The sequence below is a fragment of the Ambystoma mexicanum genome, chromosome 5q, assembly GCF_040938575.1.
Source record: "Ambystoma mexicanum isolate Mex_15411 chromosome 5q, UKY_AmexF1_1, whole genome shotgun sequence".
Taxonomy (NCBI): domain Eukaryota; kingdom Metazoa; phylum Chordata; class Amphibia; order Caudata; family Ambystomatidae; genus Ambystoma; species Ambystoma mexicanum.
Genome location: NC_090933.1, coordinates 1307062719 through 1307088660, shown reverse-complemented (window position 1 = coordinate 1307088660; position 25942 = coordinate 1307062719). Strand labels below are relative to the sequence as shown.

General features: G+C 46.2%; 1 protein-coding gene across 1 annotated transcript in view; it reads right to left on the bottom strand.

Moving 5' to 3' along the window:
- The window catches only part of LOC138498062 (cilia- and flagella-associated protein 20), a 78454-nt gene extending 55914 nt beyond the window's left edge, over positions 1-22540 (bottom strand). Inside the window, exon 1 of the mRNA XM_069621908.1 lies at positions 22050-22540. Within this exon, the coding sequence (XP_069478009.1) occupies positions 22050-22133 (84 nt within the window). The 5' untranslated portion in view covers positions 22134-22540. The remainder of the gene's footprint in view (positions 1-22049) is intronic.
- Positions 22541-25942: the final 3402 nt, after the last annotated feature.

Below are 25942 nucleotides of genomic sequence, written 5' to 3'. Positions count from 1 at the left end.
CGAAGCGGCTGCCTCTAGCCCAATGGTGGATTCTGCCCATTTCAAACTTCCCTCCTGACAAAGTGTACAATGGTGTATGGCTGGGAATCACACTCGTTTACTCGATTTAAGAAAAACGTGAACAGCAAACTGAAAAGACAACAGATTTAACTTGCGCACTTAGTGGCATTACAAATTATGTAGCTATTTTTGCATGGACATATAATGAACGACGTGTGCATTTTACGGCATTGGGCTAGGTTTATTTTTGGGGTGGGATGGAGTGGGGGGGGTCGACATTATGGGCCCAATTTACAAAAGCGTCTCGATTAACATCTCCGTGGTTGCCCAAACAAACCCAGGGCACACAAGGAAGCCAAAGCAAAGGACACCGATTAACTTCTCTCCTGAATCTGGTTCCATTTCTGGCGAGCCCAGAAAGTCGGGCACGTGACTGAGCACCCATTCCCCATTCCTCAGCCAGCGCTCCTGAAGTCCCTTTACCTGAATGGAGTGGGTTGGCAAACGGTGACCACCATCACCGGTGCGGGCGTGCCGAAAAACTGCCCCCAAATCGCACTGGGTAACATGCCCGATAATGTTGGAAAATATCAAGAATAAAAAAAGAACCAACACTTGTAACAGGATTATACGCCTTTTCTTTACAGAGCACGTCGGGTGCATTACTCAAAACTCCAACCCTCCTTTACGCTATTGTGCGTGTACCAAAGAAACACCAGAAAGCGCTAGGCACCCCCATCATTTGCATACAGGATGTACTTTGCAAGATACATTGGTCATACGCTATAGCACATGGCCGAGAGAACTGGTTAGAGTTCGCAGGAATTCGAACCCCATTAGGAGAATTAAAGACGAATGCAAAAATACAAAGGATCCCACCGACTGTGCACGAGTTGCTGTACAGTTCACATGTAACCAATGAATAAAGACTGGTTTCCACCCCATTTATTGAAAAAAGGTTATCAGATAAACCTCAACAACTTCATCACCGTCTCCCTTGGAGCAAACACTGGGTGTTCCTGCCGCCTTGGTCTCGTGGACTGCTATGGAAGCACATCACAACAGAAACCAAGCATTGGCAACGCCAAGAGTGTTGGTTGACTGCAAGCATTGTATAGGCACTGGTATCCTACCCTCACACCCCTCTGCCACGCCATTCGCCCACTATTGGTGAACTAACCTCAGAAAGTGACTTAATCTCTTCAGGACTGGCCCGATGTGCCATATTATTGCTACCCTATCAGGTAATGTCAGTATTCAAAGCAGTAAGCCAAGGTATTAGCAACATTGCCTAGTATTGCCCTCAAAACCCCAGGCACTGTGCTTTTGCTGTGACCATCCGATGCCTATGTCCTGATATCACAGTCAAGGTTATTCACAGTTCGCTTAGCAGTGCTAAATTCCACTATGGCCAATTAGCCCAAAAGTGCCAGGTTCCACTAATTCCTGGCAGCAAAGTCCCACCAGGATCCATTATGCTCAGTTGGCATAAAGGTGCAAGCCTGCATTCGCCAAATGAGAGCAGCGATGCCAGCTTCCATTAGGCCCACTTATCACAGAAGCTATGGAGTTCATCTTTCCTATTCCAGGGGGATTTCTGCTCAGGATCCAAGAACCTGATATGAGGATCATATGTTCAACTTCAACACAGAACCTGCCCCAATGTCACAGCCAAGCCAAAGCTGTGCCTGGCGATCTCAAAATGCCATTCACTATTTCATAGTGAAAATCAATCTGGAGCACCATGAACTGCACTATTAAAATACAACACACATACTAGTGGGATACAAACAATGGCAATGTACGTTCTTCCAAGACCAGTCCTATATTTTAAAAAAGGTGCATAATCTGGTTTCTGTGTGCTTTTCAAGGAGACATGGTTCTCACGTTTGTTTTTCGTGATACATTTCCTCGTGTGCACCTTTCCCCGATGTTACTTTAACATCTACCCAATGGTCAATGTGTGTGGGGCTGGGGGACCTATAGGGACGGTTTGGGAGAGGTGCACCCCATTTAAAACCACTAAAGTGCTGATTCGGCAGAGCCTACAACCAAGAAAAAGATGCTACTTATCGGCTGTCCATTTTGTTATCAAGAGGTGCCCTAGAATAGACCAACTCTGCCTCCCACTGTCCATCTCTACATAAAAGTTGAAGAATAAAATTCATAATTTGGTGTTCTGGAAAATTGTCGCTTAACTTTTACACCCGACTATTCTAAAAAAAGAAAAATGGTTCAGGAAGCGATCATTCTATTATTCCATTTCCTGGGTGTGACAGAGCCCCCGGGCCGTTTGGGAACCTTAAATCATTCTCTTCCACATTGGAGTGTTATTGTGTTGGTGGAGCAGGCCTGGAAGGAACTAGATGGAAAATGGAGGGTTGACAGTCTCCATATTTTGCAACATACCAAGCACTCACTGCATTACTACAGCCTAAACCTTGCCACAATGCCCCCGTTTTACAGACATAATGCCACGTCCACCTATCGTTCCACTTATGTTATACACACCCGCAATTTCTATAACCTACACCACTCGCTCTGAAGAGCAGTACACAATTAGACGAATGATATATCTTCAGCCCTGAAGGTCTAACAGAATCTGAGCACAGCAGAATAAAGCTTCAATGCAGGCTGAAATCTTTATTCAAAGAATAGAGAGCTCTATTTGGACCAGAAATTACTTCCAACAGCACATTCACAGATGGCAGAGGCATTACTAGCAAGGGTGCCTGTACAACGAGAACAAGTCTTGAGCCGCTTTAGGCGGGGGTTATCGGCGTACATGAGCTTCGGACGGTGCAGAACAGCAACCATCACTGTGGCAATGACGCAGGAACTACAGCCATGCGAGGGTGGATGGGGCGGAATGAATGCAGCTGTGCGAGGATGAAGGAAGCCACCATCTAAGGCACGGATACGCCTAAACGTCCCGCATTGGATCATGAAGGCAGGATGTGCTTTCTGACCTGAAATGCGAAGCCCCTTTTTGTAGCATTCAGTGCGATGCAAAGATCATGAAGAATAGGTGGTCTCTGTGATGGGGGATGGGCCGAGCAGTATTGCATCGGGCTCCGATGGCCATGTAAAGCCATGCCCACAGGACGTATAGGTAGTATATTCTTAATGTAACAGATGACTGACTTTTCTATATGAGGTTCATTGTGTAAAACCCTGCGGTTTCTGGGCCGTGGGGCGGGGGGACACATTGTTGGCACAGGGATACTATGCTCGTTTCTAGATCGATTTCTGCATAGCGGTAAGGAAATAAACCTTTGTTTCTACCCTTGCTGCCTGTCATCCTAATGGATAATTGGGTGATAGCCTGCAGGATTCTGTATGTGGTGCCATCACGCCTCCTATTCACCATGCCTAGCTGAGACAGTAACGGGAGTAGAGGACCTCTTACTTTACAAACCCATGTGTGCAGAAAAAGGATAGGTCAGAGGCTTAACTGAAACCGCAGAAAGGGTTCAGAGGAGAGCTGCCCATGAAGATTGGTGTTTCTGCTTGGGTGGCGTGAAAGCAACAATGAATCATAGAGCAACATGGGTAGACAGGGGATAGAAACCAATCTTCGAAGGGGAATAGTCATACATTGTCTCGGGAGGATAGCGCAAGGGACACGTGCTCGCCTTGGAAGCAGGACAACACAGAGCAACACAGGTTCGATCCTCAGGTCCACGCGTAGAAACCTCTGGGTATTAAGCGCGGTATAAATAACCAATTACAATTAAAGATAGCACGACAAGTAAAAACGCTGGAAATCTGAGAATGATGGAGGGAACAGAAAAATAAAGTAGGAGGGAACTGAGAGTGCACAGCGGGGAAAGCAGAGAGCCAGCAGCCAAGACACCACCATATGAGAGCAAATGGCATGGAAATAGGTAGCGATATAAAAAAACTGAATAGAAATGGGGAGAAACAAATCAAGAGAGACAGAAGCACCAGATGGAGGCACAGCAGTGCATTACATGTTGATAAGCAACCAACAAGAAATATGTAGACCAAGTTGGGAGGAAAGGAAAGTTTCAAAATGGCAATGTTCCAGAGTAATAATAGAAGGGAGAGGTTCAAACAAGTCATTATTTGTAGAACTCGTGCTCCTGTTCATCTTTCTTGATGACTGTTTTGTAGGCCTTCTCAAAATCCTTGGACAAAACGATATAACGGTTCTCTCGGACAGCCAGCATGCCACCCTCCTGACAGATAGAATTGATGTCAGCACCAGAGATCTTTTTCCTCCCAACTTGTTTCTTTGTTGAGTTGTGATTAGAACGTTTGTGATATCATTTTTGACTGATACAGCCTAGTCTAATAAAATTAGTGTGGCTGTTTTTGTCTTTTTTCATGGTTTCAATAGTTGCCTATGTAGTATGTTGTTGTTATTTTTATTTTTATTTAACTCAAATCGAAGTCCACCATAAAGGCATCGGACTGCAGTGAGTGTTAAAAGTAGGAAGAGAACACATTTAAAACTGTAGAACTTACCCAGTTAGCTGAGGAAGGAATTACTGTTGAAAGAAAGTAGGGGTTAGAAGGAAAAGCAATATGACAAACTTGATTAATAACGCAAATGGAAACTTAAAACCTGGAGAACAAAGTTGTAAGATCAATTCAATTTTGCAGGAGAATATCCTACTTTGCAGATTCTTACTTTCCCTAGTTTCCTTAAAAGCAGAGACTCTTTGAAAGAACTTCTTTTTATCTGTTTTTCATCTGTTTCTCATCTGGAGCTGCTGTTTCTGTACAGTGTTCTTTGGTGAGCCAATACTTATCCAAGTTAGCAAGCAACGTTAAGATAAGGAATGCATTTATAATATTTTGTTTACCGTGCAAACCATGTGATTGCATAGATTAACAGATGAGGAACGTTTACATTCTTGTGTATGATGGAGCTTATGAATGATGCAATCTTAAAAGAAAAAAAAAAAAAGGAATATGTAGACCTTTTGGCAATAATTGAGCATACTGACAAAGGCGAAAAACGTCGACATGTTTTGGTCGACGGGACGTTGAACATAGTGAACATTTCCTATAAGAAGCATTCAGAAATCTAAGAGCTCATCAAAATAACTGGCAGAGCGCTCTAAAGGATTAAAAGACTTGAGATCAAAGGAATTTAGAAGAGACAAACATGAAACGGTGCCATAAGGTACAAAAGCGCAACATCATAAGAAGGGACTAGCAGCAGGGGAACGACAGCTCATCTACCCCAAATTGAGATGTACTATTTACTGTACTCCAGGCTTTTCCTGTTGAACATGAAAAGGAAGCAGTAGCTATGCAGCAAGATGAACCAGAAAATAATGAAAGTCATGCGTTACTCAGGGAACACAAGAATTTAGAAGACATTCAAGCTTGGATGCCGCAAGAGATGGGGTCTCAGCATGTTAATGTTTAATTTGCAATTGTGAACCAGAGCAAATCCAGACCGGCCCAAATAAGCCCCTACACCCCAGAAACCACAATACCTGATGAAACCAGAGGATGAAGCATGGATATGAACTGCAATACATTCATTAGAACAGGAAATATCGAAGCCCAGAACCAGCCCTTGAAATACCCCAATTTTACCCATTAAAATTCCAGGAGGGATGTGTATAGATTTGTTCACGATTTACAGGTAATACATGTGTGCTGTTAGCATCATTCCCAGTAGTTCCAAATCCTGCAACCATACTACCATGTATACCATTTGCTGCCATATGGTTTAAGAGGTTGATTTATGTTCAGCATTCTTTTCCGTCCCCCTAAACCCTGATAAACAACATTTGTTTGCAATTTCCTACCAAGGATGGCAAATGACATAGACCAACCTCCCACAGGGGTTCAAAGAAAGCCTAACCCTGGTTAGTCAAGCCCTGAAGAAAGATCTAGAAGAATACATTTCCTGAGGGTCTACATTAGTCAAATATGCGGACGACTTGCTAGTGACACCTCCCACATATGAAACAAGCAAGCAGGATGCACTGAACTATTAAGAGTAAGAGTATTGACCAACAAGTAAAATATGGTATAAAAATTGAAGTTAGGTAATAGTAAGGCTTGTGTTTGGGGCATGACGTATCAGCAGGAGAACAGAATATAAACACAATCAAGAGTAGAAGCCATAAAGAAAATATCAAAGCCAACAACATTCAAAGGAGGAATGGGCTAAGCAAATACTGTGAAATCGCTGCAAGGAATTACCCACCTAAATACACCAGAATTCCACCAAAAGATAGAGGGGCAGAAAATACAAAAAGAATATCCAACACATTCCCAGCCCTTTGGCTATCAGATTAAAAGAAGCCATTTACCTTGTATTGCCACGTCAAAGTGGGCTATATACAAGCCGTGCTGACTGAGAAGCATGGTAGATAAACACCGTCCAATTGCGTACTTTAGTATGGCACTAGACCCTGTAGGGGCCAGGCTACCACTTAACTATCTGTTGCAGCAGCTGCACTGGTTGTACAAAGCGCAAAAAATATAGTTTTGGGAACGCCGCTTACACTAGTGGTCCCACTAGCAGTGACTGCTCTGTTATTTAACAACAACAACAAAATAAAAATAACATTGTCCAGATCATAACAAACAGGACATAGTATTATTGAATTCTACAAACATTACCCTCATATGTTGCCCAGTGTTAAATCCTGCATCTCTATTGCGTGTCCAAGGGATAGAGAGCAACAGAGTGCAATATTTGCACAGGCTAGAGATAATGGACTCTTGATGAGTTAGAAATGGTGTGCTGTGGGTATGTATAGAATTGTGGTGGCGAGTGACTTTTCATGCCTGCCTAGTACCTTGCAACTTGAATTGTTTTTCTCTAGGGAGGAACAGCAGTACATTATAATCTTGAATGCCTGTACGAAGCAGAGAGCAGATTTACAGGAAATCTTTGTAAATGGAAGTTGCACAAGAAATTAAAAGGAGGAATTTACTGGCACATGTGGTGGGACTGCCTCAGGGTGCAGGGGTTTTGGGCTGAGGTCCTCGGTGGATCAGCGAGGCAAGGGGGGGCGCACACTTTGGATCCTCTTCTCGTACGGTTTGGGTTAGAGAGGTGCAAATATAAGTGGGGCGCGCAAACACCTTTGGTGCATTTCCTTCTACTGGCGGCGCGAGCATGACGGGCCAGATATTGGAAAACGGGGTCCCTCCCCACGGTGCAAGAGTGGTCTAACACTGCCAAAGACATAACTTATGGAAAAGATCACGGCAGCAATCCACGGAGGTGGTTCCTCGGTGGAAACGGAATGGTTACAGTTTCACAATATGTTTCGGGGAGGGGAAGGGGGGCATGTGGTTCAGAAAGAGGGACTGACCCGGCCTGATAAGATAATAAGCGCGAAAGGTGCGCCACGAACCCGGAGGGGACAATTACCTAATTGTTATAGCCCACTCGGTCAAGGATTTACATACGGTTCAAGTATCTAACTGCCAAAAGAAGAGTTCATCTGAGAAAAAAAAGGGGGGTGGAATAATGGTGTAACATGACATTTCTACTGTATTGTCGGAGGGTATTAGCCTCTTGTTGTTTAGTTCAATGGATGTTTAACCTTGTCAAACCCAATAAAAAGAAATAAAAAACAACAACAAAAAAAGGCAGAACCTAAAAGATGTTTATGCTGTTTGTACAGACCTTGAAGTGTTAGAACGCTCACAACGAGAAGCGGTGAGCACAAAAAACTTGATTGGTTGCACTTACTCGTGCATGCAACATAGCGATGGTCAAGCGAGTCAAAATAAACACCAATTCTTGCTATGCCTTTGGATAAGTATACAATTATGGTACTATAAGGAAGGAACAAGTGTATTTGACTGCTGCAGGAACCATCAAAAATGCAAATTATGAAAAATGCACTACAATCAATAAGGCTACCTAAGGAAACAGCAGTCAAAGTGTGCTGCGCACAAGCCCTTTGGGATCTTATCAGCAAAGGCAATGTGCTCGCTGATCAAACAGCAAGGAGGGCAGCCCTTTCCACCTCGAGAACTTGGCAGAGAAAATGATGCCTCAGAGGTGAGTGCAGCCAGAAAAAACACCATATAAACACTACAATTGTCAGCTTAACAAGAGCAAGCCCCAAATATAGGAAAGAATACTTGGAAAAGACAGGATGTAATCCTCAAAGCGATAGGTTGTAGCATTCACGTGATGGGTATTTAGTGGTTACCAAGCATTGCAAGTGTACTTCACACGAATGCTACATGGCCTAGTACATGTGTCGAAAGGGGGAATGATAAACAGAATGATGTTCCCCAGTTTTTTCGCAAAATGCAGAACAGTGGCATGTCTGGAGTATGTGTTGGTCAAAGTCTATTTATTCTCCTAATGTGTGGAGGTATAACCCACTACTAATGAAGATACACACGCAATACTAAAAGCTTTAATATGAGATTGCATTCCTAGCTTTGGGGTGCTAGTGAGTATCAACACTGACAGTGGGACAGAATCACAGGAAAGTTGATTTAGGAGCTATGCAGAATACTGAATATACAACAGATGCTCCACTGTCCATATCACCCACAGTCAGCATGGTTACTGTAAGCCAAAAAATGGGTCTCAAATGTAACACAGCTAAGATCTGTGCAGAAACCAGCCTGAAGTGGTCGGACAAACTACAACTAGCTCTACTAAAAGGGTGGAACGGCCAGTAGAATAACGGTATACTTGCACTTGGACACCTGCTGTCTTCACTTACCCTTGCACCTGCAGGCCGCACTTCTCGTTATTGTTTTCCTCCCATGTACAGCACTCCCCCCCCCCTTGCGTGATCGCAATGTCAATTGGCCTAGTAATATCGCCGTCTGTTCTCCCACGGTTCCGCCTCCTTTGTCTCGTCGAACCTAGAAACACTTGTGTATAGGGGTGTTATGAATGCCATATCATGCACACTGTTAGGCTTAAACCGCTGCAGGAAAATCTGCTGATGGCTGTGAATGGGGCAGTCAGCAGATGACAGTACTTGATTAATGTAAATATCTAGTGAAAACTGTTCTATCTACTAGCAGGTACAGGAAGCCCTACCCAAGGACCCAACTACCCCCTGCTGTGCTTTCCAACCAGGGAAAGGGTGTATATAAAGAAGAGGAAGGACTGCCTGACGAATCTTGGGCAGGGTCCTATGAGATTTTGCTGATGACGGGACCCACCTAGACACAAAAGGCGTACTACCGCGCAGCAGCAAACTAACACCACCCCTTATTTGCCTGTGGTTTAGAGTGAGTTCTAATACTAGTCCTACTTATCTGGGTCTCTGGGAATGAAAATAAGACGCTGGTATCAGGAGGGGGACTATAAAGATGACAAAAAGAACAGTAAATTACAACACAAATCAAGAGATGGATGTGGAAGAAACGTAAAGCCATAGTTACCTTACAGGGCGGGACATATGGTTTTCATTTGTGGGAGGGTGGTGTATATATATTGGGTTCACCATGAGTGCAAACAAGTTCCCTCTGCATATACTGCTCCACCAGAGTCGGCCCTCGAGGACTGGAAGAGAGTTGCTGCCTAAGACAGCGCCAGATTCAAAATGGGCAAAAGTCAAGCCTACTCCAAAAATAGATTTAAAAACTTCAGACTAAGACCACACAATCAAACGAAAATTGAAAAAAGTTGAAATGCCAAGAACAGCCCAGAAAACGATTCCAACAATGTACTGTTGCTGAATATGTGCATTTTCAGGACATACCGTGACAAGTGCACAGCAGGATTGTACAGTGGATGCTAACGAAACAAGAATGATTGGCAGAGAACTGGTATGGTTGAACGAGCGACTTAGAGGTTAGCTGTATTTTAGCAGGACCCTGTCTGATAGAGTAGATACAGCAGTAGCAACTGGATTTGTTTGCTTGCTCAAATTAGCAGAGCGGAAGAAAGTCAGTGTTCGAATTTCATTCTAGAGTATCATACGCAGCTATACTTTGATAGAGATTGCTTGAAAGAAAGGCTTAGAATGTCGACATGGAGTGTCATTTAAGAAAACACCAATATGTACGGCTCTACAGATTACATGAAAGCGATCGTTACGCACCCAGAAAAGCAACGTCTACAATGGAACAGGAACGGAAAATGGGACTATTCTGAAAGCCAGGTTTGGAAAGATGCATTTCGTTTGCCTATCCTAAGCTTACAAGTGACACTTCATTTTCCCCCATTGCTGAACAGGTGCAGCAATCCGACGGAGCAGCAGATGGTCATGCCATCAAGTAAAAGACAATCAAAGAAGTCTGGAAGGCTCAAATCAAGTCAGTGGCCTCTGCATGGTACATTTGTAGAGGGGGAAAAACTGAGCAGGCTAGGGACAATGTTAGGTTTCATAACCAGATCCCAGCTTACATAGATGTAGGCGAGTAAGAGAATTGAAGATAATAGAACACCTCACAGAAATCACACAAACGTTGCCTTTTCAACATCACAGATCCAGGAAAGACGATGGAGAGGGACATCACTTGCAAGGAGCAAGACTATCCATTCGAGATTCTGCATCCATCATTTGTGTTTGAAGGTGCCGATGGAAGATGTAGGACTCCCAGCACACTGTGGCCATGGAGATTAGCCTCAAGGAAGGAGTGTACTTGTTTACCACATATACGCCGTTCGAGGTATATGGGCGCCAACATATAAGCAGAATTACTGACTTTGGGCAGGTGCAAAAAAAAAAAAAAACAAGAAATCAGGTGACTTGCAAAAGGTAAGCGATAGAAGAGGAGAGTGCAGAAAACTAAAGCGGGGTACTGTACAAATATACAAAATTACATTATTATGCAGCATTGGAGAAAGTGGTGTGTTCTGGTTGGGAGGTCTTTGGCCCGTAGGCACTGTTTAAGTTGAGCTGTGAAAATGTCCACAGTACGGCTTTGATTGCGATGGGCAGTGGGTTCCAATGGAGTGGGGCGAGTAGGGAAACTGAGTGGTAGAGAGAGGAGACGGATGCAGAGAAGGAGTGGAGGGAATGGGATATTGAGTAGACCGAGATACAGTCTGCCAGATAGTGATGGGCAAGACTGTTTGTTGATAGCTTTTAGACTAGAAAACGAAACTTGAAAAGTGAGTGGTGTGGCATGGAGAGACATTAAGCATGGTGCTAGTATGTAGAAATTATTTGATATATTTGTAATTTACATGAAGTACAGGGCAAAGTCAAATGCATCTGGGCACAGAATAATCATGTGCAGAGTAGCGAGAAGAAGCATGCATTAGTGAACGAGATCTGTTTTCAGACTCTTCCTGAAGGCAAGCAGTGATTCAGCTGACTGGCTTTCACGAAGGAGCTTGTTCCACAGATGGGGACCAAAAACAGAATAGTTTGTCCCCTCTCGTCTTACAATTAGTCGTAGGAAAGGGTAACAGGTGATGATCCAGTGGTCGCAAAGACCTGGCCAGTTGATATATTTTGTACTTATAAGTATAATATAATGTGAAGGGGGGGGGCAAACCATGAACACATTTAAAGTGAGGCAAAGTACCATAACAAAAATATGTTGCCAAAGCAACCAATGTAAAGATTGTCTAAAATTGGAAAGCAGGCTGAATTTGGGTAATCGAAAAATCAAACGAATAGCAGCATTCTGAGCCATTTGGAAGCAGGTATTAGAAAATGCCTGCATACCGTGCATTAGCATATGCAAGACAAAGTAATCAAGGCACTCGCAACTATAACTTCCTGCGGCCCTCTTGGAACAGCCCAATCTCCAGCTGAGTAGAGAGGAAGCTCGATGAGTAGACATGAGCAGTAGTTTAGTATACTGAGCATGGGGGCGGAGATTGGAATTTTTGTAGACAGCAGAGTAAGAAATTGCCAATTCCTGAATGCAGAGCACATTAACACAAGTGGCAGTGGTAGTGATGAATTGTTGCAGTCAGGGGTCGCTATCAAAGACGGGAGGGAGATGGAAGAGGGCAAGGGAGCCAGGAGAAAGAGGACTTTTTTGCTAGAATAGTACAGCATGAGGCAGCTGAGTGCCATCCAGCGACGGATCGCAGTGAGACAGCTAATCTGTTCTGAGATTACTGGGGAGAAGGAGAAAAAGATTAGAACGCTGCCAGCAAAGTGGCGGTAGTGAAAGCCAAAAGGATACATAATAAAATACGTTTATCCATTGCAGAGGTATGGAAGGTGAAAAACAGGGAGGTGCAAGGAATGATCCTTTGGGGGGGAATGCCGTCAGGGAGAGGGGTGGGGTCCGAGGTTTGTATGTTCCAGGAGATTTTAAAAGGGGCGACCTTCGAGTTGAATGGCAATACAGTCTAGATCAGATTTGCAACACACACGGTCCTGGAGAGTGAGGAGGTGAGAGGAGTGGTCCACGGTGTCAAAAGCAACAGACATGTTCAAAAGGAAAACTATAAATGAGAGTGTGGAGCAGCGAGTATCAAAGATAAAGTTGGGGACATGCATGAATGCAGTCTGTGGATTGTTTACTGTGGAAGCCAGATAGAATTGGATCTCTGTGGCCATTATCCTCAAAGCGCTTACCGATTCGATTGAAGACCACCCGCTCAAGGACCTTTCAATAATCAGGCAGGATGGAAAGTGAGCAATAGGTGGCAGGGACGTTAGGGACGGCAGAGGGTTTCTTCCGATGGGGTAGGACAGGTTCAGATTTGAATGGGACCAGCAAAGAGCTCAGAGATGAGGGCAAGTTATTGGGACTAAGGCTTTGACCGTCAGAGGAGCAAATGGGTCGATTGAAATACAAGATGGGTTGGTGCTGCGGATAAGGTGTGACAATTCTGCAGGAGAGGTAGGGGAGAAGTTGTAGAGAGTTGAAGGGGTGGGGAAAGAGGAGGTGGAAGAGAGGAGAGTTGAGAGTCACACATTTTTGGGATTTTAGAGGAAAAGTAGTGAGCTGAGGAGGAGGCATTCAATATTGGTTTGAAAGGTAGGAGTAAAGCTTGAAGGGTAGATAAATGTTTGCACGGGATAACAGCAAAGGGGTGGAAACAGAGCAGAAAGGGCATTTTTGTAGCCTAGAAGAAGGGTGGGGTCTTGGATTTGCACTAGCTTTGCAGGTAATGGCGTATGTTTGTTTTGCAGATCCGGCTCTCATAGGTGATCCAGGGCAGAGGGCAAAGCACGGGTGTAAAAAGGTGTGTACAGAATAGTGTTGATCACAGGGAATTGGAAGGACATATTGAAAGTAATAAAAAGCATGGACAAAATAGGCATGAATAAGGGCTAGAGACCAGAGAGAGGTCCTTGCATCAAGGTATGGGGCATGAGAGTTCTGCTTGAATTTCCTCTTGGTCACTGGAGAGGGAAAGAGAATTAGTAGAGGGACCACGATGTTAATGCGAGCAATGAAGTGAACAGAGAAAGTTGGGGGGCAATGGAGAGGTCAGAAGGAAAGCAAAGCTGAGAGAACGACATGGTCAAAAGGGTTACCACGAGAGTGGGTAGGCAGGTCATGGAGGGTACAGAGGGCGTGGTCAAGTTCAAGGCGAGTGACTGCGGAGGACTTTAGAAGATTAAAGATCCCCAACATGCAAATGGGGATGTCCGTGAAAAGCAACTCAAGCAGAGGGCTCAGATAAGAAGCTCACTTGACCACCCCTTCCCAACAGGTCAGGGAAAATGGGAGAAGGTACCAGAGTCAGTGAGGAGAACCACTAGTGAGGCATAGTTATGAGGGGGAGATTGAGGTTTCTGTGATAACAAGTGAAAGTTGAAGGCGGTGGCAGTCGAAGTGGTGAGTGATGTAGGTAGACTTGTTGAAGTAGTATTGTGCCAGAGGCCAAGTGAAGAGTGATAGGGGGTGGGGAGGAGGGGCAGAAGTGGTGCAATCGCCAAGGGTGATTTGATGAGGGTGGAAGTCCTCGAAGAATAGGAGCATCATGCTTGAGTGGTACTGGTGCAGAGGGATAACGAGGGAGATGGGTAAAAAGAGGTAGAGGTGTGAGCACGAGAGGAACAGAGAAGTGAAATTGCAAGATGGAGGATAACAGTAGTAGGCAAGTAAAGACTGGAAGAAGGCCACATCCCAAGAGGGAGGGTAGGTGAGAGGGTGGCTGCGAAGGAGCAGGTGAAATTTCCGACTTGGGCTAGAGAGGGATATTTAACTCCCATTTGCTAACCACAAGCTTCAAAGCATTGCCATTCCCAACTTTTAGTTATTGTTCATCATGGAAGTGTTGTGAAATGGAGTAATCAATGAATTATGAGAAGAAACGTGATTAAAGCAGTTTGCCACTAAAGCTTCTTTTTGTGATGTTTTTAATTACCAGAATGTGGCATTTAGAGCACAGCCCATCGTGTAAAATGCCCATGATATTTCATGCGAACGCATTGCGGATGTACGTTATAAAATCGATAACTAGAAGATAGAGTTACAAAATTTGATAACACCACTTGTTTGCATTTTGTAACTCGTTTTCTTTTTGCTCCCTCGCCCCACGTGTAATGTATGTGGGGGGGAACACCCCTGCTACCCCCGCAGCCCATTATACCGAATTAGGGGGGGCAGGGGAAACCCCTGCTCCCCTAGTTCAGTATTTTCAACCAGACCTGCACACTATTTGTGCATTCGCTCTTTTTTATTCAATGTTTTCGTGCAATACCACGCATTACCACTTTGGAACCCATATTAACAGCGACAGGTCACACTACCCTCATTTATTTATTTATTCAGTCATTTGTATAGCGCACCAAACCCACAGGCATCTAGGCGCTTTTGCATAAGATGGTTGGTTACAGAAATTGCTTACATAGTAGGTTACATACTTTAGTTACTGTGGTTGCATCTTACATTAGATTACGTAGTTGCACATTGCATTACGTTACTATATGCTGGAGAGGTACTATATCGAGTACATACAGGTTGGGACATAGTTCTTACAGCTCGAGGATGGTCAAGGTAAGGGGTAGGTACATGGTATAGGTGAGTATGCAGCCGAGGTACTTCTATGTATCCTGGGAAGAGAGTCCGGTTTTGAGGCCTTTGTGGAAGGCCCAAAGGGAGGGGTCTGATGTCAAGGCCAGTGGGAAGGAGTTCCATTGTTTTGCCTCAATCACAGGGAAGCTGCATCCTCCAGCTTTTTGCCGTCTAAATCTTGGGATGGCCAGGTGGCAAGAGTAGGCTGATCCGGTGGGTCTATTAGACTGGGCTTTGGAGATTTGTCTGGCGAGATAGATCGGAGCACTATTGGACAGGCATTTGTGAGTTTGTGATAAAGGTTTCAAAAAGTGATGCGAACCGGAACCGGCAGCCAATGGATATTACGTCTCGCTGAGGATGTGTGTTCTTTTTTCGAATGTTAAGTGCAGCTCTTACTGCATTGTTCTGGACTATTTGAAGTGTGTTGATGTTTTCAGCGTTGGATCCTGCAAAGAGGGAGTGACAGTAATCAATCCTTGACAGAATGGCGAGGGTGATACAGTTATTGGTGGTCAAGAAGGGTCTGTCGGCATTGATAAGTTTGGCAATGTAGGCAGCTGCCGTCTCAATTGCTTTGACACGCCTTGTTAGGGAGAGCGAAGAGTCCAGGTAGACTCCTGTTTTTACCTCTTTTGCTACCTTGATAATGTTGCTGTCAATGGTGAAGGAATTGTCGGACTGAGGTAGATTTATTTAGCCTAGGTTGACTACCAATGATGAGTAGTTCAGTTTTCTCGCTATTAAGACGGAGCTTGTGTTGCGCCATCCAGGCTTGAATGGTAAGGTACATTTTGTTAAGTACGTTGGAATTGGTGTCATGGTTGCCCAATGGGTAGGAGTATTTATGCGTCATACGCATAATTGGTGTATGTGACTTCCAATTTGTCTAGGAGGTTGAATGGTGACTTGGTGAGCACATTATAGAGCGTGTTGGCAAGACACAGGAGCCTAGGGGAACTCCACAGGTGACTGAGGCTGGGGGGATTGAGGGGGCAGCCACAGAGATGGAGAAGACTGATGGTCCGGTTGGATAGGAAGGATTCGATCCATTTTATGGCGTTGGCCGAGAAGTGAGCAGCTAGGGCAAGGTATTGGCAAAGTATATTATGGTTTACTAAGTCAGAGGCTGTGGAAAGGTTAAGTAGGAGGAGAATGGCCAGATTGCCTTTGTCCTTAATCTGGTCCATTTGAATTTTGAGATCAAAGAGGGTGGTTTCTGTTCCGTGACCAGGGCCGAAGCCTGATTGGCGGAGGCCAAGGAGGTTGTGGGTTTCCAGATATTGTTTAATTTGCACATAGGCGACTCGAGTATTTTAAGGAGGGGTTACCAGACATTTGATCGAAAAAAATTGGTCGACTGGACAAATGGTCGAACCAATTTTGTCGAAAACCAAATGGTCGAATTTTTTTTTTTTTTTTATTTTTTACCCCTTTTTTTTATTTGGGGGGTCCCCACCCCACAACCACCTTTTTTTCTAAAAAAGCCTTTTTTTCCCTAATCTACAACCTTAAAAAAATATATATATATATAAATTTGACCATTTGGTTATCGACGAAATTACGTCGACCAAATGTCCTGTCGACGAATTTTTTTCGATTAAATGTCCGGACACCTTAAGGAGGAAGGGTACTGTTGTGATAGGGCGGTAGTTGGTGGGGACGTTTGGGTCCAGTGTGGGCTTCTTGAGCAGTGGGAGTACTGAAGCTTCTTTCAGGTTTTCTGGCACATTGCTGGATGAGAAGGCATTGCTGATCAGGGTTGTGATGGACGGAGAAAACTCATCAGCACAGTCTTTGATGAGAGAAGCTGTGCATATATCTCCATGACATCTTTAGGGCTACAGGCCTTTGATGATGTTGGTAGTTTTGCGATGGTAACGGGGGCGAATTTGAATCTAGGAGTGGACATTTGTGGTTTAGGGGGCAGGTCTAGGGTGAGTTTGGATTTCTTAGCGTCAACTTTATTTTAGAGTTGGGCAATTTTGCCGATGAGGGCATTTTAGATGTTCAGGCACCAGGGTTGATCTTTGATGCAGTGGTCAGGAGACGGGGCTGGTGATTCAAGCTCCTGTAGTATAGTAAAGAGCTCTCTTGTGCCCAAGTTAGCATTTTCAATTCTCACATTGTACGAGTTGCTTTTCGATTGGATGGTGGCTTGTTTGTATTCTGCGGCTAATGTATTGAAGTGCAATTTGTTTGCACGAGTAGGTGTTATTTTCCAAGTGTTCTCAGACTTTTTTTGCGGGTCGCAGATCTTTGAGGCTAGGAGGTGTACCAAGAGTTTAGGTGGGCTATAATTAGGTTTGGATTTGCGGATGCCTAGCAGAGCAACTTCGTTAATGGCTGTCCTCCAGGGTTTGGTTGTAGAGTGTTACCATGGAGGGATCAGAGCCGGTATTTAGGTGAGTATTTAGCGGTAGTAGCCTCGGGAGCATATTGTCTGGGGTGATGTTCCTAGAGTTTATCGAGAATGCTGCTGCAGTGAATTGAGGCGGGATGTTTGAGTGGACTGCATCGCTGATGGAGAATAATAGGACGTTGTGGTCTGACCACGGGCTGTTGGTTAGTATGTTGGTGTGGCAGTTGAGGTCTGCTAACCAGTCCAATATACGTCCTTTGCCATGCGTGGGGTTAGAGATTTGTAGAATGGCAACCATGCAGAAGAATCCCATGAACCATCCAGCATACAGTTAGTTAGCAATGTGCACTCACCACTAGCTAGTGAACATTGGCTCTTGGCGAGTAGGAATTGGTGTTCTGTCTGCATGTACAGAGTTGAGGTGGCAAGCGATTTTATAAAATACAAATTTAAAAAAAATGCCCAAAAAAACCAACTAAAAATAAAAACTCAGGCTGGACTAAATATCTGAAATCCAATAATGTTCCCCACTCCCCTCATTTGATATTATGGGTTCGGGGGGACAATACGTTTATTTTTTTTTTTTAAAAGGGAAAGGAGTAGGAACCACCCACAATTGGGAGATGGAATGGACATTGCAGGTAGAAGCCCAACACAGGGAGGCGAAGGCAAGTAAGTGGGGGTATTTTGAGTTAATTTTAAGGGGTAAAGCGGTGGTGAGTTGAGGGGATAAGGGGATAAGCATATTCAACATTTTCATAATACGAACATTTGAGCTTCGTTTTTTCCGCCACAGTATAATCCGCTGTGACTTTATAACGTATATCCACATTTTTTTTATGACTGGTTAGTAGCTTGCAACTTGAAATGTGCACCCTGATGTATGGGATTCATAAAGAGCAAACCTAACTGGGAAGCACAGAGCGCGACACACCCAGGGGGTTAAGAAGAGCTTGGATGGGCAGAGGGCTCCAGAGTTGCAGAAATAGTGTTGAATGGAATGATCAGTGATTGGTGAGATATTCTTTGAAGAGTAGGGTCTTCCTTCCTTTGCATCCTGAAGTATAGGATGAAGGGGGCGGAGTCTAAGCTGTGTTGGTATCTTGTTCCAGAAACAGGTTTCATAGCGGGGAAAAGGCCAGTTCCCTGCTTTTTACCTATTGCAGTTCTTGGTTTGCAGCCTCACAATGTTGTGGCTTCTGGTGGTGTAATGGACTCCGGAGATGAGATGAGTTTCTCGCCCAGGCAGAGTGGTGCTTTGGTTGCGACTGCTTTAGACAGTCTTGACCATTTTGAGTGCTTGAAGAGGTAACCAGTGCAGCTCCTTGATGGGGGTTATGTGGTTGGATTTTCTTTGTCCTATGAGGAACGATGGGCAGCTTTCAGAGGGTCCATGGTGGCAAATAGACTCCTGTGAGAAAGGTATTGCCACCTTCTAGGTGAGAGATGGCATGGGGCTTGACAACTGCTCTGAAACTTGGGACAGGGATGAAAGGCTTGACTTTACAGGAGGAGTGCAAACTGGTACCATCATGCTTTGTTCTTGTTGGTGATGTGTATTTTGAATGTTGTCACAGTCGATCATAAAGCTTAGAGATTTTGCACTGTATGGGAGTTAAGGCGTAAATCCTTCAAGTTTCATGCTAGTCAGTCAATTCTGGACTTGGGCATGCTTGGTGCAGATTTTGACTTTTGGGGGTTGAACTTCAACTAGGTGCTCGACATCCAGGCTTGGATAAGGGGTGGACGGTGCTTGAGTAGATGGATGTTGCCTACACCTTGATTTAGAGGTGTGCTGCGTTTCCCAGGCAAAGTGCTGCGGTATTATGTTCCACCAAACATGTTTCATACAACCACAGGAGGACCTGTTTGATGATCCCATGGCAACCACAGACAGCTGACCAATCTCCAGCCATAGTGACAGCTGACCAATCTCCAGCCATAGTGACTCTTATGTCATGATCATAAGACTCAAATCTTCGGGTGAGCACACAGCAGCACATCCAATGTAATGAGACGGCAGCCTAATCTATGACATAAAACCTATCAGTGTTTTGAAAGATGACTGCGCAATTAATCAAAAAGTGTGTCTACTTGCTATAATGTACGCTGTTTCTGTAAACAGACTGTTCTGTAAACTGACTGCATGTGTGAGCTGTGAGTAGATAGTTCTTTACACCTGCTGTCTGGAATAAATCCTGAGACAGAGGGAGTACTTTTTAGTTTCTCCTAAGAGTGTTAAAAGGGCGAGGGAGACATGGGCTGCCAATGTGCGGTTTTTACACAATGGCGACAGCGAAAAGGAGGATCACAGCCTCCCATGTGCCGCTCTTTCACGCAAGATTTGCTTGTTGATGTGATTTGCTAGAGTGGATCCTGCATCCATCTTGGTATACTATATACTGCCAGTTACGTCTGGGTTTCATCTTCATGTCCAAAGAGATGTAGGATCACACACACACACTCACGAACCCTGGGATCATGCATGTGTGTAATAGTAAAATAGCCCAGATATATTATGCATCACCCATCCCTGGGGTAACCGTATATTCTGACCACAGGACCCTCGCACTTAAGTTTAGTGCAAGACCTGCAATGGTGTCACTGCACCCCAACCCCCACCCCTCCCAAACCCCCATGCAAGTCTTTAGAATTAGTCATATTTTTCTATGCAACAGACATCTTCACTCTGGGTATTAAATAAAGGCCCCAATTCTGTTACAGGATATTCAACCCTATGGCTAAATGCTGTAGGGTGCCAACTGCCTTGTATCACAGTAGATTTTGCTGTTCCAGAATCGTATGTTATCCAAGATTTGCAATGTTTAACCCCCGCCGACCACAACGCCCCCCACCCACCGCACCGCCAGTTACAGAATATCTTATCCCAAGGATTTTTTCTGTTTTTAAAAAAACGTCCATTCACCTTAATGTATTTCAGTTCTCAGGAGCATCGACTAAGCTGCCTACCTCCCACCCCCCTACCCAGGTGATATATGATATGATATTGTATTTGTATAGCGCTCATACACGCGTGTTTCATCTTGTAAAGATGAAGCGTAAAAGAGCAATGAATTTCAAACAACTTAATTTCTATATGTATATTATACAGTGAAACTGTACAACATATATGGCTAGGTTGTTCGTGTGACTTGAAGATGAATTGTTACAATTTACCATTACTGAAAAGGAAAGGCCTAAATGGGTTGCTGGATCTCCTATTGAATTGGAAGGGTTTGGAAACAGTGCTGGAGTCAGAAGGCGGCTGAAGGTAAAGTGGATGCGTTTCTGCGGATTGCTGGATAGAGCCACCCAAGTAGCAGCTCAGAAGGGCGACCCCCGAGCAGGGGTGGACTGGCCCATAGGGAAATCTGGAGATTTCCTGGTGGGCCTCTTTTGTTTGGTATTTCAACATGTTCTCATAGGAAAAGCATTGGGCTTGCTGAACGTGTGTCATATGGGGCCACTTTGAAGATTATTTCCAGGGCCTCTTTTAGTTCCTAGTCCAGCCCTGTCCCCGAGTATGGCTTCTAATAAAGAAAGTCGTGGAATACCCTGTAAGAGGTTCCGCTTGGAGATCGGACTGCCCTGGATCTGTATGCAGCATGGGAGCAGTTTAATGACTTGCCGTTTAATTCCCAGATTAGGGGCTATGATTGGGACGAGCAAGGCGTTGAGTGATGGCGAGAGATGGAACAGAACGAGGCGCGGGATGCGCCACCAGTTGGAACCGCTTGAGCATTGTCGACAGTGTGTGTGGGGGTTTCAGTACCATCACACCCCGGATCTTAATGCCGGGTCTTGCGCCTCCCCACCCTCTTCTGCTTGGGCGCACGTTCTCGTGCCACCCCTCACTCTCGGCGTCACCATGTACGCTACCGTCCCTTTCCCGCTTACCACTCTCCTGCAGGTCATCATCCTGAAGTCCTGCCCCACTCTCTCGGCACTCGCCCCAGTGTCACTGTCCGCCCAGTTCCGCCACCCCAATGGATCAGTGTCATAGTAGGTTCTGCCCCGGTCTGTGGTGTCACAATACATTCTGGCCACTGCTGCCTACGTCAGCCCACCCCTAGGGCCCCGGCTGTCACAGGAGATCCTGCTCCCCCGCCCCACGTGGAGTCTGTGCCTGCTGGGGTCCCCACTATATCCTGGGATCAGTGCTCAGGTGGACTCTGCTGTTGCACCACTCTTGATGGAGGGGCACCCTGCCCTGCGCCAAGCCACATGTGCCTTCCACAACCACCGGGTGTCTTAGTGTGTACAACCTCCCCGCACCCCCCAATCCTCTGGTGACAGGCTGGATCCAGTGCCGATGTGAAAAGTGTTCTCCCTCAAATCCAGCATTGAGGCATAGCCCCCCCCTGTATATAGCCTATTCCAATCCCTAGCATCGATTTACATATATCCCTTGCCCACTCCTGATCCAATGCCCCACCTTCTCCGTGCCATTGAGGAACACCCCCCCCCGAGCCCTTGGGAGTCCCCATATTTACTATCCATTCCTATTGTGATAGTATATACACTGCACCCCTGGACTTACGCCCACCAGCTCTATTGCCAAAGTATACATTGCCCCATGCCACCTGTGCCAACTATACCGCCCCCTGGCATAGTAATTCCTTTGTACCCCCCCCCGTAAATAGTTGCGCCCCTGGTGTGTGACCCCCCCCCCATATCACAGCATATATGGCCTATTCCCGCCTCCCCATGACTGCCCAGTGTCCTATCTGCCCCAGGTTTCTGGGCCACCGCGCATTTCCTCCGCCCCCCTCCTCGCCTCCCCCGGGTGCAGGCCAGGTTCCCCCCCCCGGCCCACCTTCTTGTCCCAGATCTGCAGGGGCTTGCTTCCGATGCTGTAGAGGATGGACAGGAAGCCGCTCTGGAAGGTGTTCTTGAACATGGTGCTGGGGCGGCGGGTCCTGGGTGGCGAGGGCCGGCTCTCGGGCCTGGTGCCGCGCTGCCTCTGCCTGGGGGCTGTAGGCGGGTGTTCTGCTGCCGGCTTTCCTCTGGTCAGGCTCGGGCTCCCTCGGTCCTGCCTCCCCCAGCCAGAGCCCGGAAGTTGTTCCTGCTGCCGCGGCGCGCGCGCTGTCTCTCGGTGGCCTGCCCTCGCGCTCTGACTCTGGACTGCAGCTCGCTCTACGCCTCGCGCCGCCCAGGTTGCTATGGTTCCGGCGCGAGTCCCTGGCTGCGGCCTTGTGTTTACACACACACACGGCCTCCCGCGCGCCGTCGCCCGGGAGACGGAACGCGGAGACCGCAGGCGGAGCTTCACTGACAGGGAAGTCACGCCATAAACACAAACGAGAGACTCGCTCAAGACATTGAGGAGGGACTAGTTCTACTCTAATGGCCGATAGAAACAAACAAGGGGCCCATCAATAAAACGCAAAGGAAGGAACACTGCTTAGTGCAGTGGTATTAAGGTTGATACTAGTTCCCATCCGAAAAACGGACCATCGGTTGTTAGGGCCATTTCTCAGATGGGAAATAGCTGCTGCTTCAGTGTGAGTGAGCTAGTTCCCATTAGAGAATAGCCCTTTTTGCCCCCTAGTGGCTAAGTCCTGCATAATAATGGGAACTAGCCCACTCACACAGAGAAGGCTAGTTCCCATTAGAGAAATGGCCCTTTTTGCTCCCCTAGTGGCCAAGTTCTGTATAATAATGGGAACTAGCCCATCACACAGAGAAGGCTAGTTCCCATGAGAGAAATGGCCCTTTTGCCCCTAGTGGCCAAGTCCTGCATAATAATGGGAACTAGCCTACCCACACAGAGAAGGCTAGTTCCCATTAGAGAAATGGCCCTTTTTGCTCCCCTAGTGGCCAAGTTCTGTATAATAATGGGAACTATCCCATCACACAGAGAAGGCTAGTTCCCATTAGAGAAATGGCCCTTTTGCCCCTAGTGGCCAAGTCCTGCATAATAATGGGAACTAGCCTACTCAAAATGAGAAGGCTAGTTCCCATTAGAGAAGTGGCCCTTTTTGCTCCCCTAGTGGCCAAGTCCTGCATAATAATGCGAACTAGCCTACTCACACTGAGAAGGCTAGTTCCCATTAGAGAAATGGCCCTTTTTGCTCCCCTAGTGGCCAAGTCCTGCATAATAATGGGAACTAGCCCACTCACACAGAGAAGGCTAGTTCCCATTAGAGAAATGGCCTTTTTTGCCCCTAGTGGCCAAGTCCTGCTATTTCCCATTAGAGAAGTGGCCCTTTTTGGCCCTAGTGGCCAAGTCCTGCATAATAATGGGAACTAGCCCACTCACACAAAGAAGGCTAGTTCCCATTAGAGAAATGGCCCTTTTTGCTCCCCTAGTGGCCAAGTCCTGCATAATAATGGGAACTAGCCCACTCACACTGAAGCAGCTATTTCCCATTAGAGAAGCTATTTCCCATTAGAGAAGCGGCCCTCCGACCTGTAAAGGCAGAAAGGCCCTCTCGTCTAATGGGAACTAGCCCACTCACACTGAAGCAGCTATTTCCCATTTGAGAAACGGCCCTCCGACCTGCAGAGGCAGAAAGGTCCTCTCGTCTAATGGGAACTAGCCCACTCAGACTGAAGCAGCTATTTCCCATTAGAGAAAGGGCCCTCCGACCTGGAAAGGCAGAAAGGTCCTCTCGGCTAATGGGAACTAGCCCACTCACAATGAAGCAGCTATTTCCCATTAGAGAAACGGCCCTCCGACCTGGAAAGGCAGAAAGGTCCTGGGAACTAGCCTTCTCTGTGTGAGTGGGCTAGTTCCCATTATTATGCAGGACTTGGCCACTAGGGGAGCAAAAAGGGCCATTTCTCTAATGGGAACTAGCCTTCTCAGTGTGGGTTGATACTAGTTCCCATCCGAAAAACGGACCATCGGTTGTTAGGGCCATTTCTCAGATGGGAAATAGCTGCTGCTTCAGTGTGAGTGAGCTAGTTCCCATTAGAGAATAGCCCTTTTTGCCCCCTAGTGGCTAAGTCCTGCATAATAATGGGAACTAGCCCACTCACACAGAGAAGGCTAGTTCCCATTAGAGAAATGGCCCTTTTTGCTCCCCTAGTGGCCAAGTTCTGTATAATAATGGGAACTAGCCCATCACACAGAGAAGGCTAGTTCCCATGAGAGAAATGGCCCTTTTGCCCCTAGTGGCCAAGTCCTGCATAATAATGGGAACTAGCCTACCCACACAGAGAAGGCTAGTTCCCATTAGAGAAATGGCCCTTTTTGCTCCCCTAGTGGCCAAGTTCTGTATAATAATGGGAACTATCCCATCACACAGAGAAGGCTAGTTCCCATTAGAGAAATGGCCCTTTTGCCCCTAGTGGCCAAGTCCTGCATAATAATGGGAACTAGCCTACTCAAAATGAGAAGGCTAGTTCCCATTAGAGAAGTGGCCCTTTTTGCTCCCCTAGTGGCCAAGTCCTGCATAATAATGCGAACTAGCCTACTCACACTGAGAAGGCTAGTTCCCATTAGAGAAATGGCCCTTTTTGCTCCCCTAGTGGCCAAGTCCTGCATAATAATGGGAACTAGCCCACTCACACAGAGAAGGCTAGTTCCCATTAGAGAAATGGCCTTTTTTGCCCCTAGTGGCCAAGTCCTGCTATTTCCCATTAGAGAAGTGGCCCTTTTTGGCCCTAGTGGCCAAGTCCTGCATAATAATGGGAACTAGCCCACTCACACAAAGAAGGCTAGTTCCCATTAGAGAAATGGCCCTTTTTGCTCCCCTAGTGGCCAAGTCCTGCATAATAATGGGAACTAGCCCACTCACACTGAAGCAGCTATTTCCCATTAGAGAAGCTATTTCCCATTAGAGAAGCGGCCCTCCGACCTGTAAAGGCAGAAAGGCCCTCTCGTCTAATGGGAACTAGCCCACTCACACTGAAGCAGCTATTTCCCATTTGAGAAACGGCCCTCCGACCTGCAGAGGCAGAAAGGTCCTCTCGTCTAATGGGAACTAGCCCACTCAGACTGAAGCAGCTATTTCCCATTAGAGAAAGGGCCCTCCGACCTGGAAAGGCAGAAAGGTCCTCTCGGCTAATGGGAACTAGCCCACTCACAATGAAGCAGCTATTTCCCATTAGAGAAACGGCCCTCCGACCTGGAAAGGCAGAAAGGTCCTCTCGGCTAATGTGAACTAGCCCACTCACACTGAAGCAGCTATTTCCCATTAGAGAAACGGCCCTCCGACCTGGAAAGGCAGAAAGGTCCTCTTGGCTAATGGGAACTAGCCCACTCACACTGAAGCAGCTATTTTCCATTAGAGAAACGGCCCTCCGACCTGGAAAGGCAGAAAGGTCCTCTCGTCTAATGGGAACTAGCCCTTCACACCGAAGCAGCTATTTCCCATTAGAGAAGCGGCCCTCCGACCTGCAGAGGCAGAAAGGTCCTCTCGTCTAATGGGAACTAGCCCACTCAGACTGAAGCAGCTATTTTCCATTAGAGAAACGGCCCTCCGACCTGGAAAGGCAAAAAGGTCCTCTTGTCTAATGGGAACTAGCCCATTCACACTGAAGCAGCTATTTCCCATTAGAGAAGCGGCCCTCCGACCTGCAGAGGCAGAAAGGTCCTCTCGTCTAATGGGAACTAGCCCACTCACACTGAAGCAGCTATTTCCCATTAGAGTAACGGCCCTCCGACCTGGAAAGGCAAAAAGATCCTCTCGTCTAATGGGAACTAGCCCATTCACACTGAAGCAGCTATTTCCCATTAGAGAAGCGGCCCTCCGACCTGCA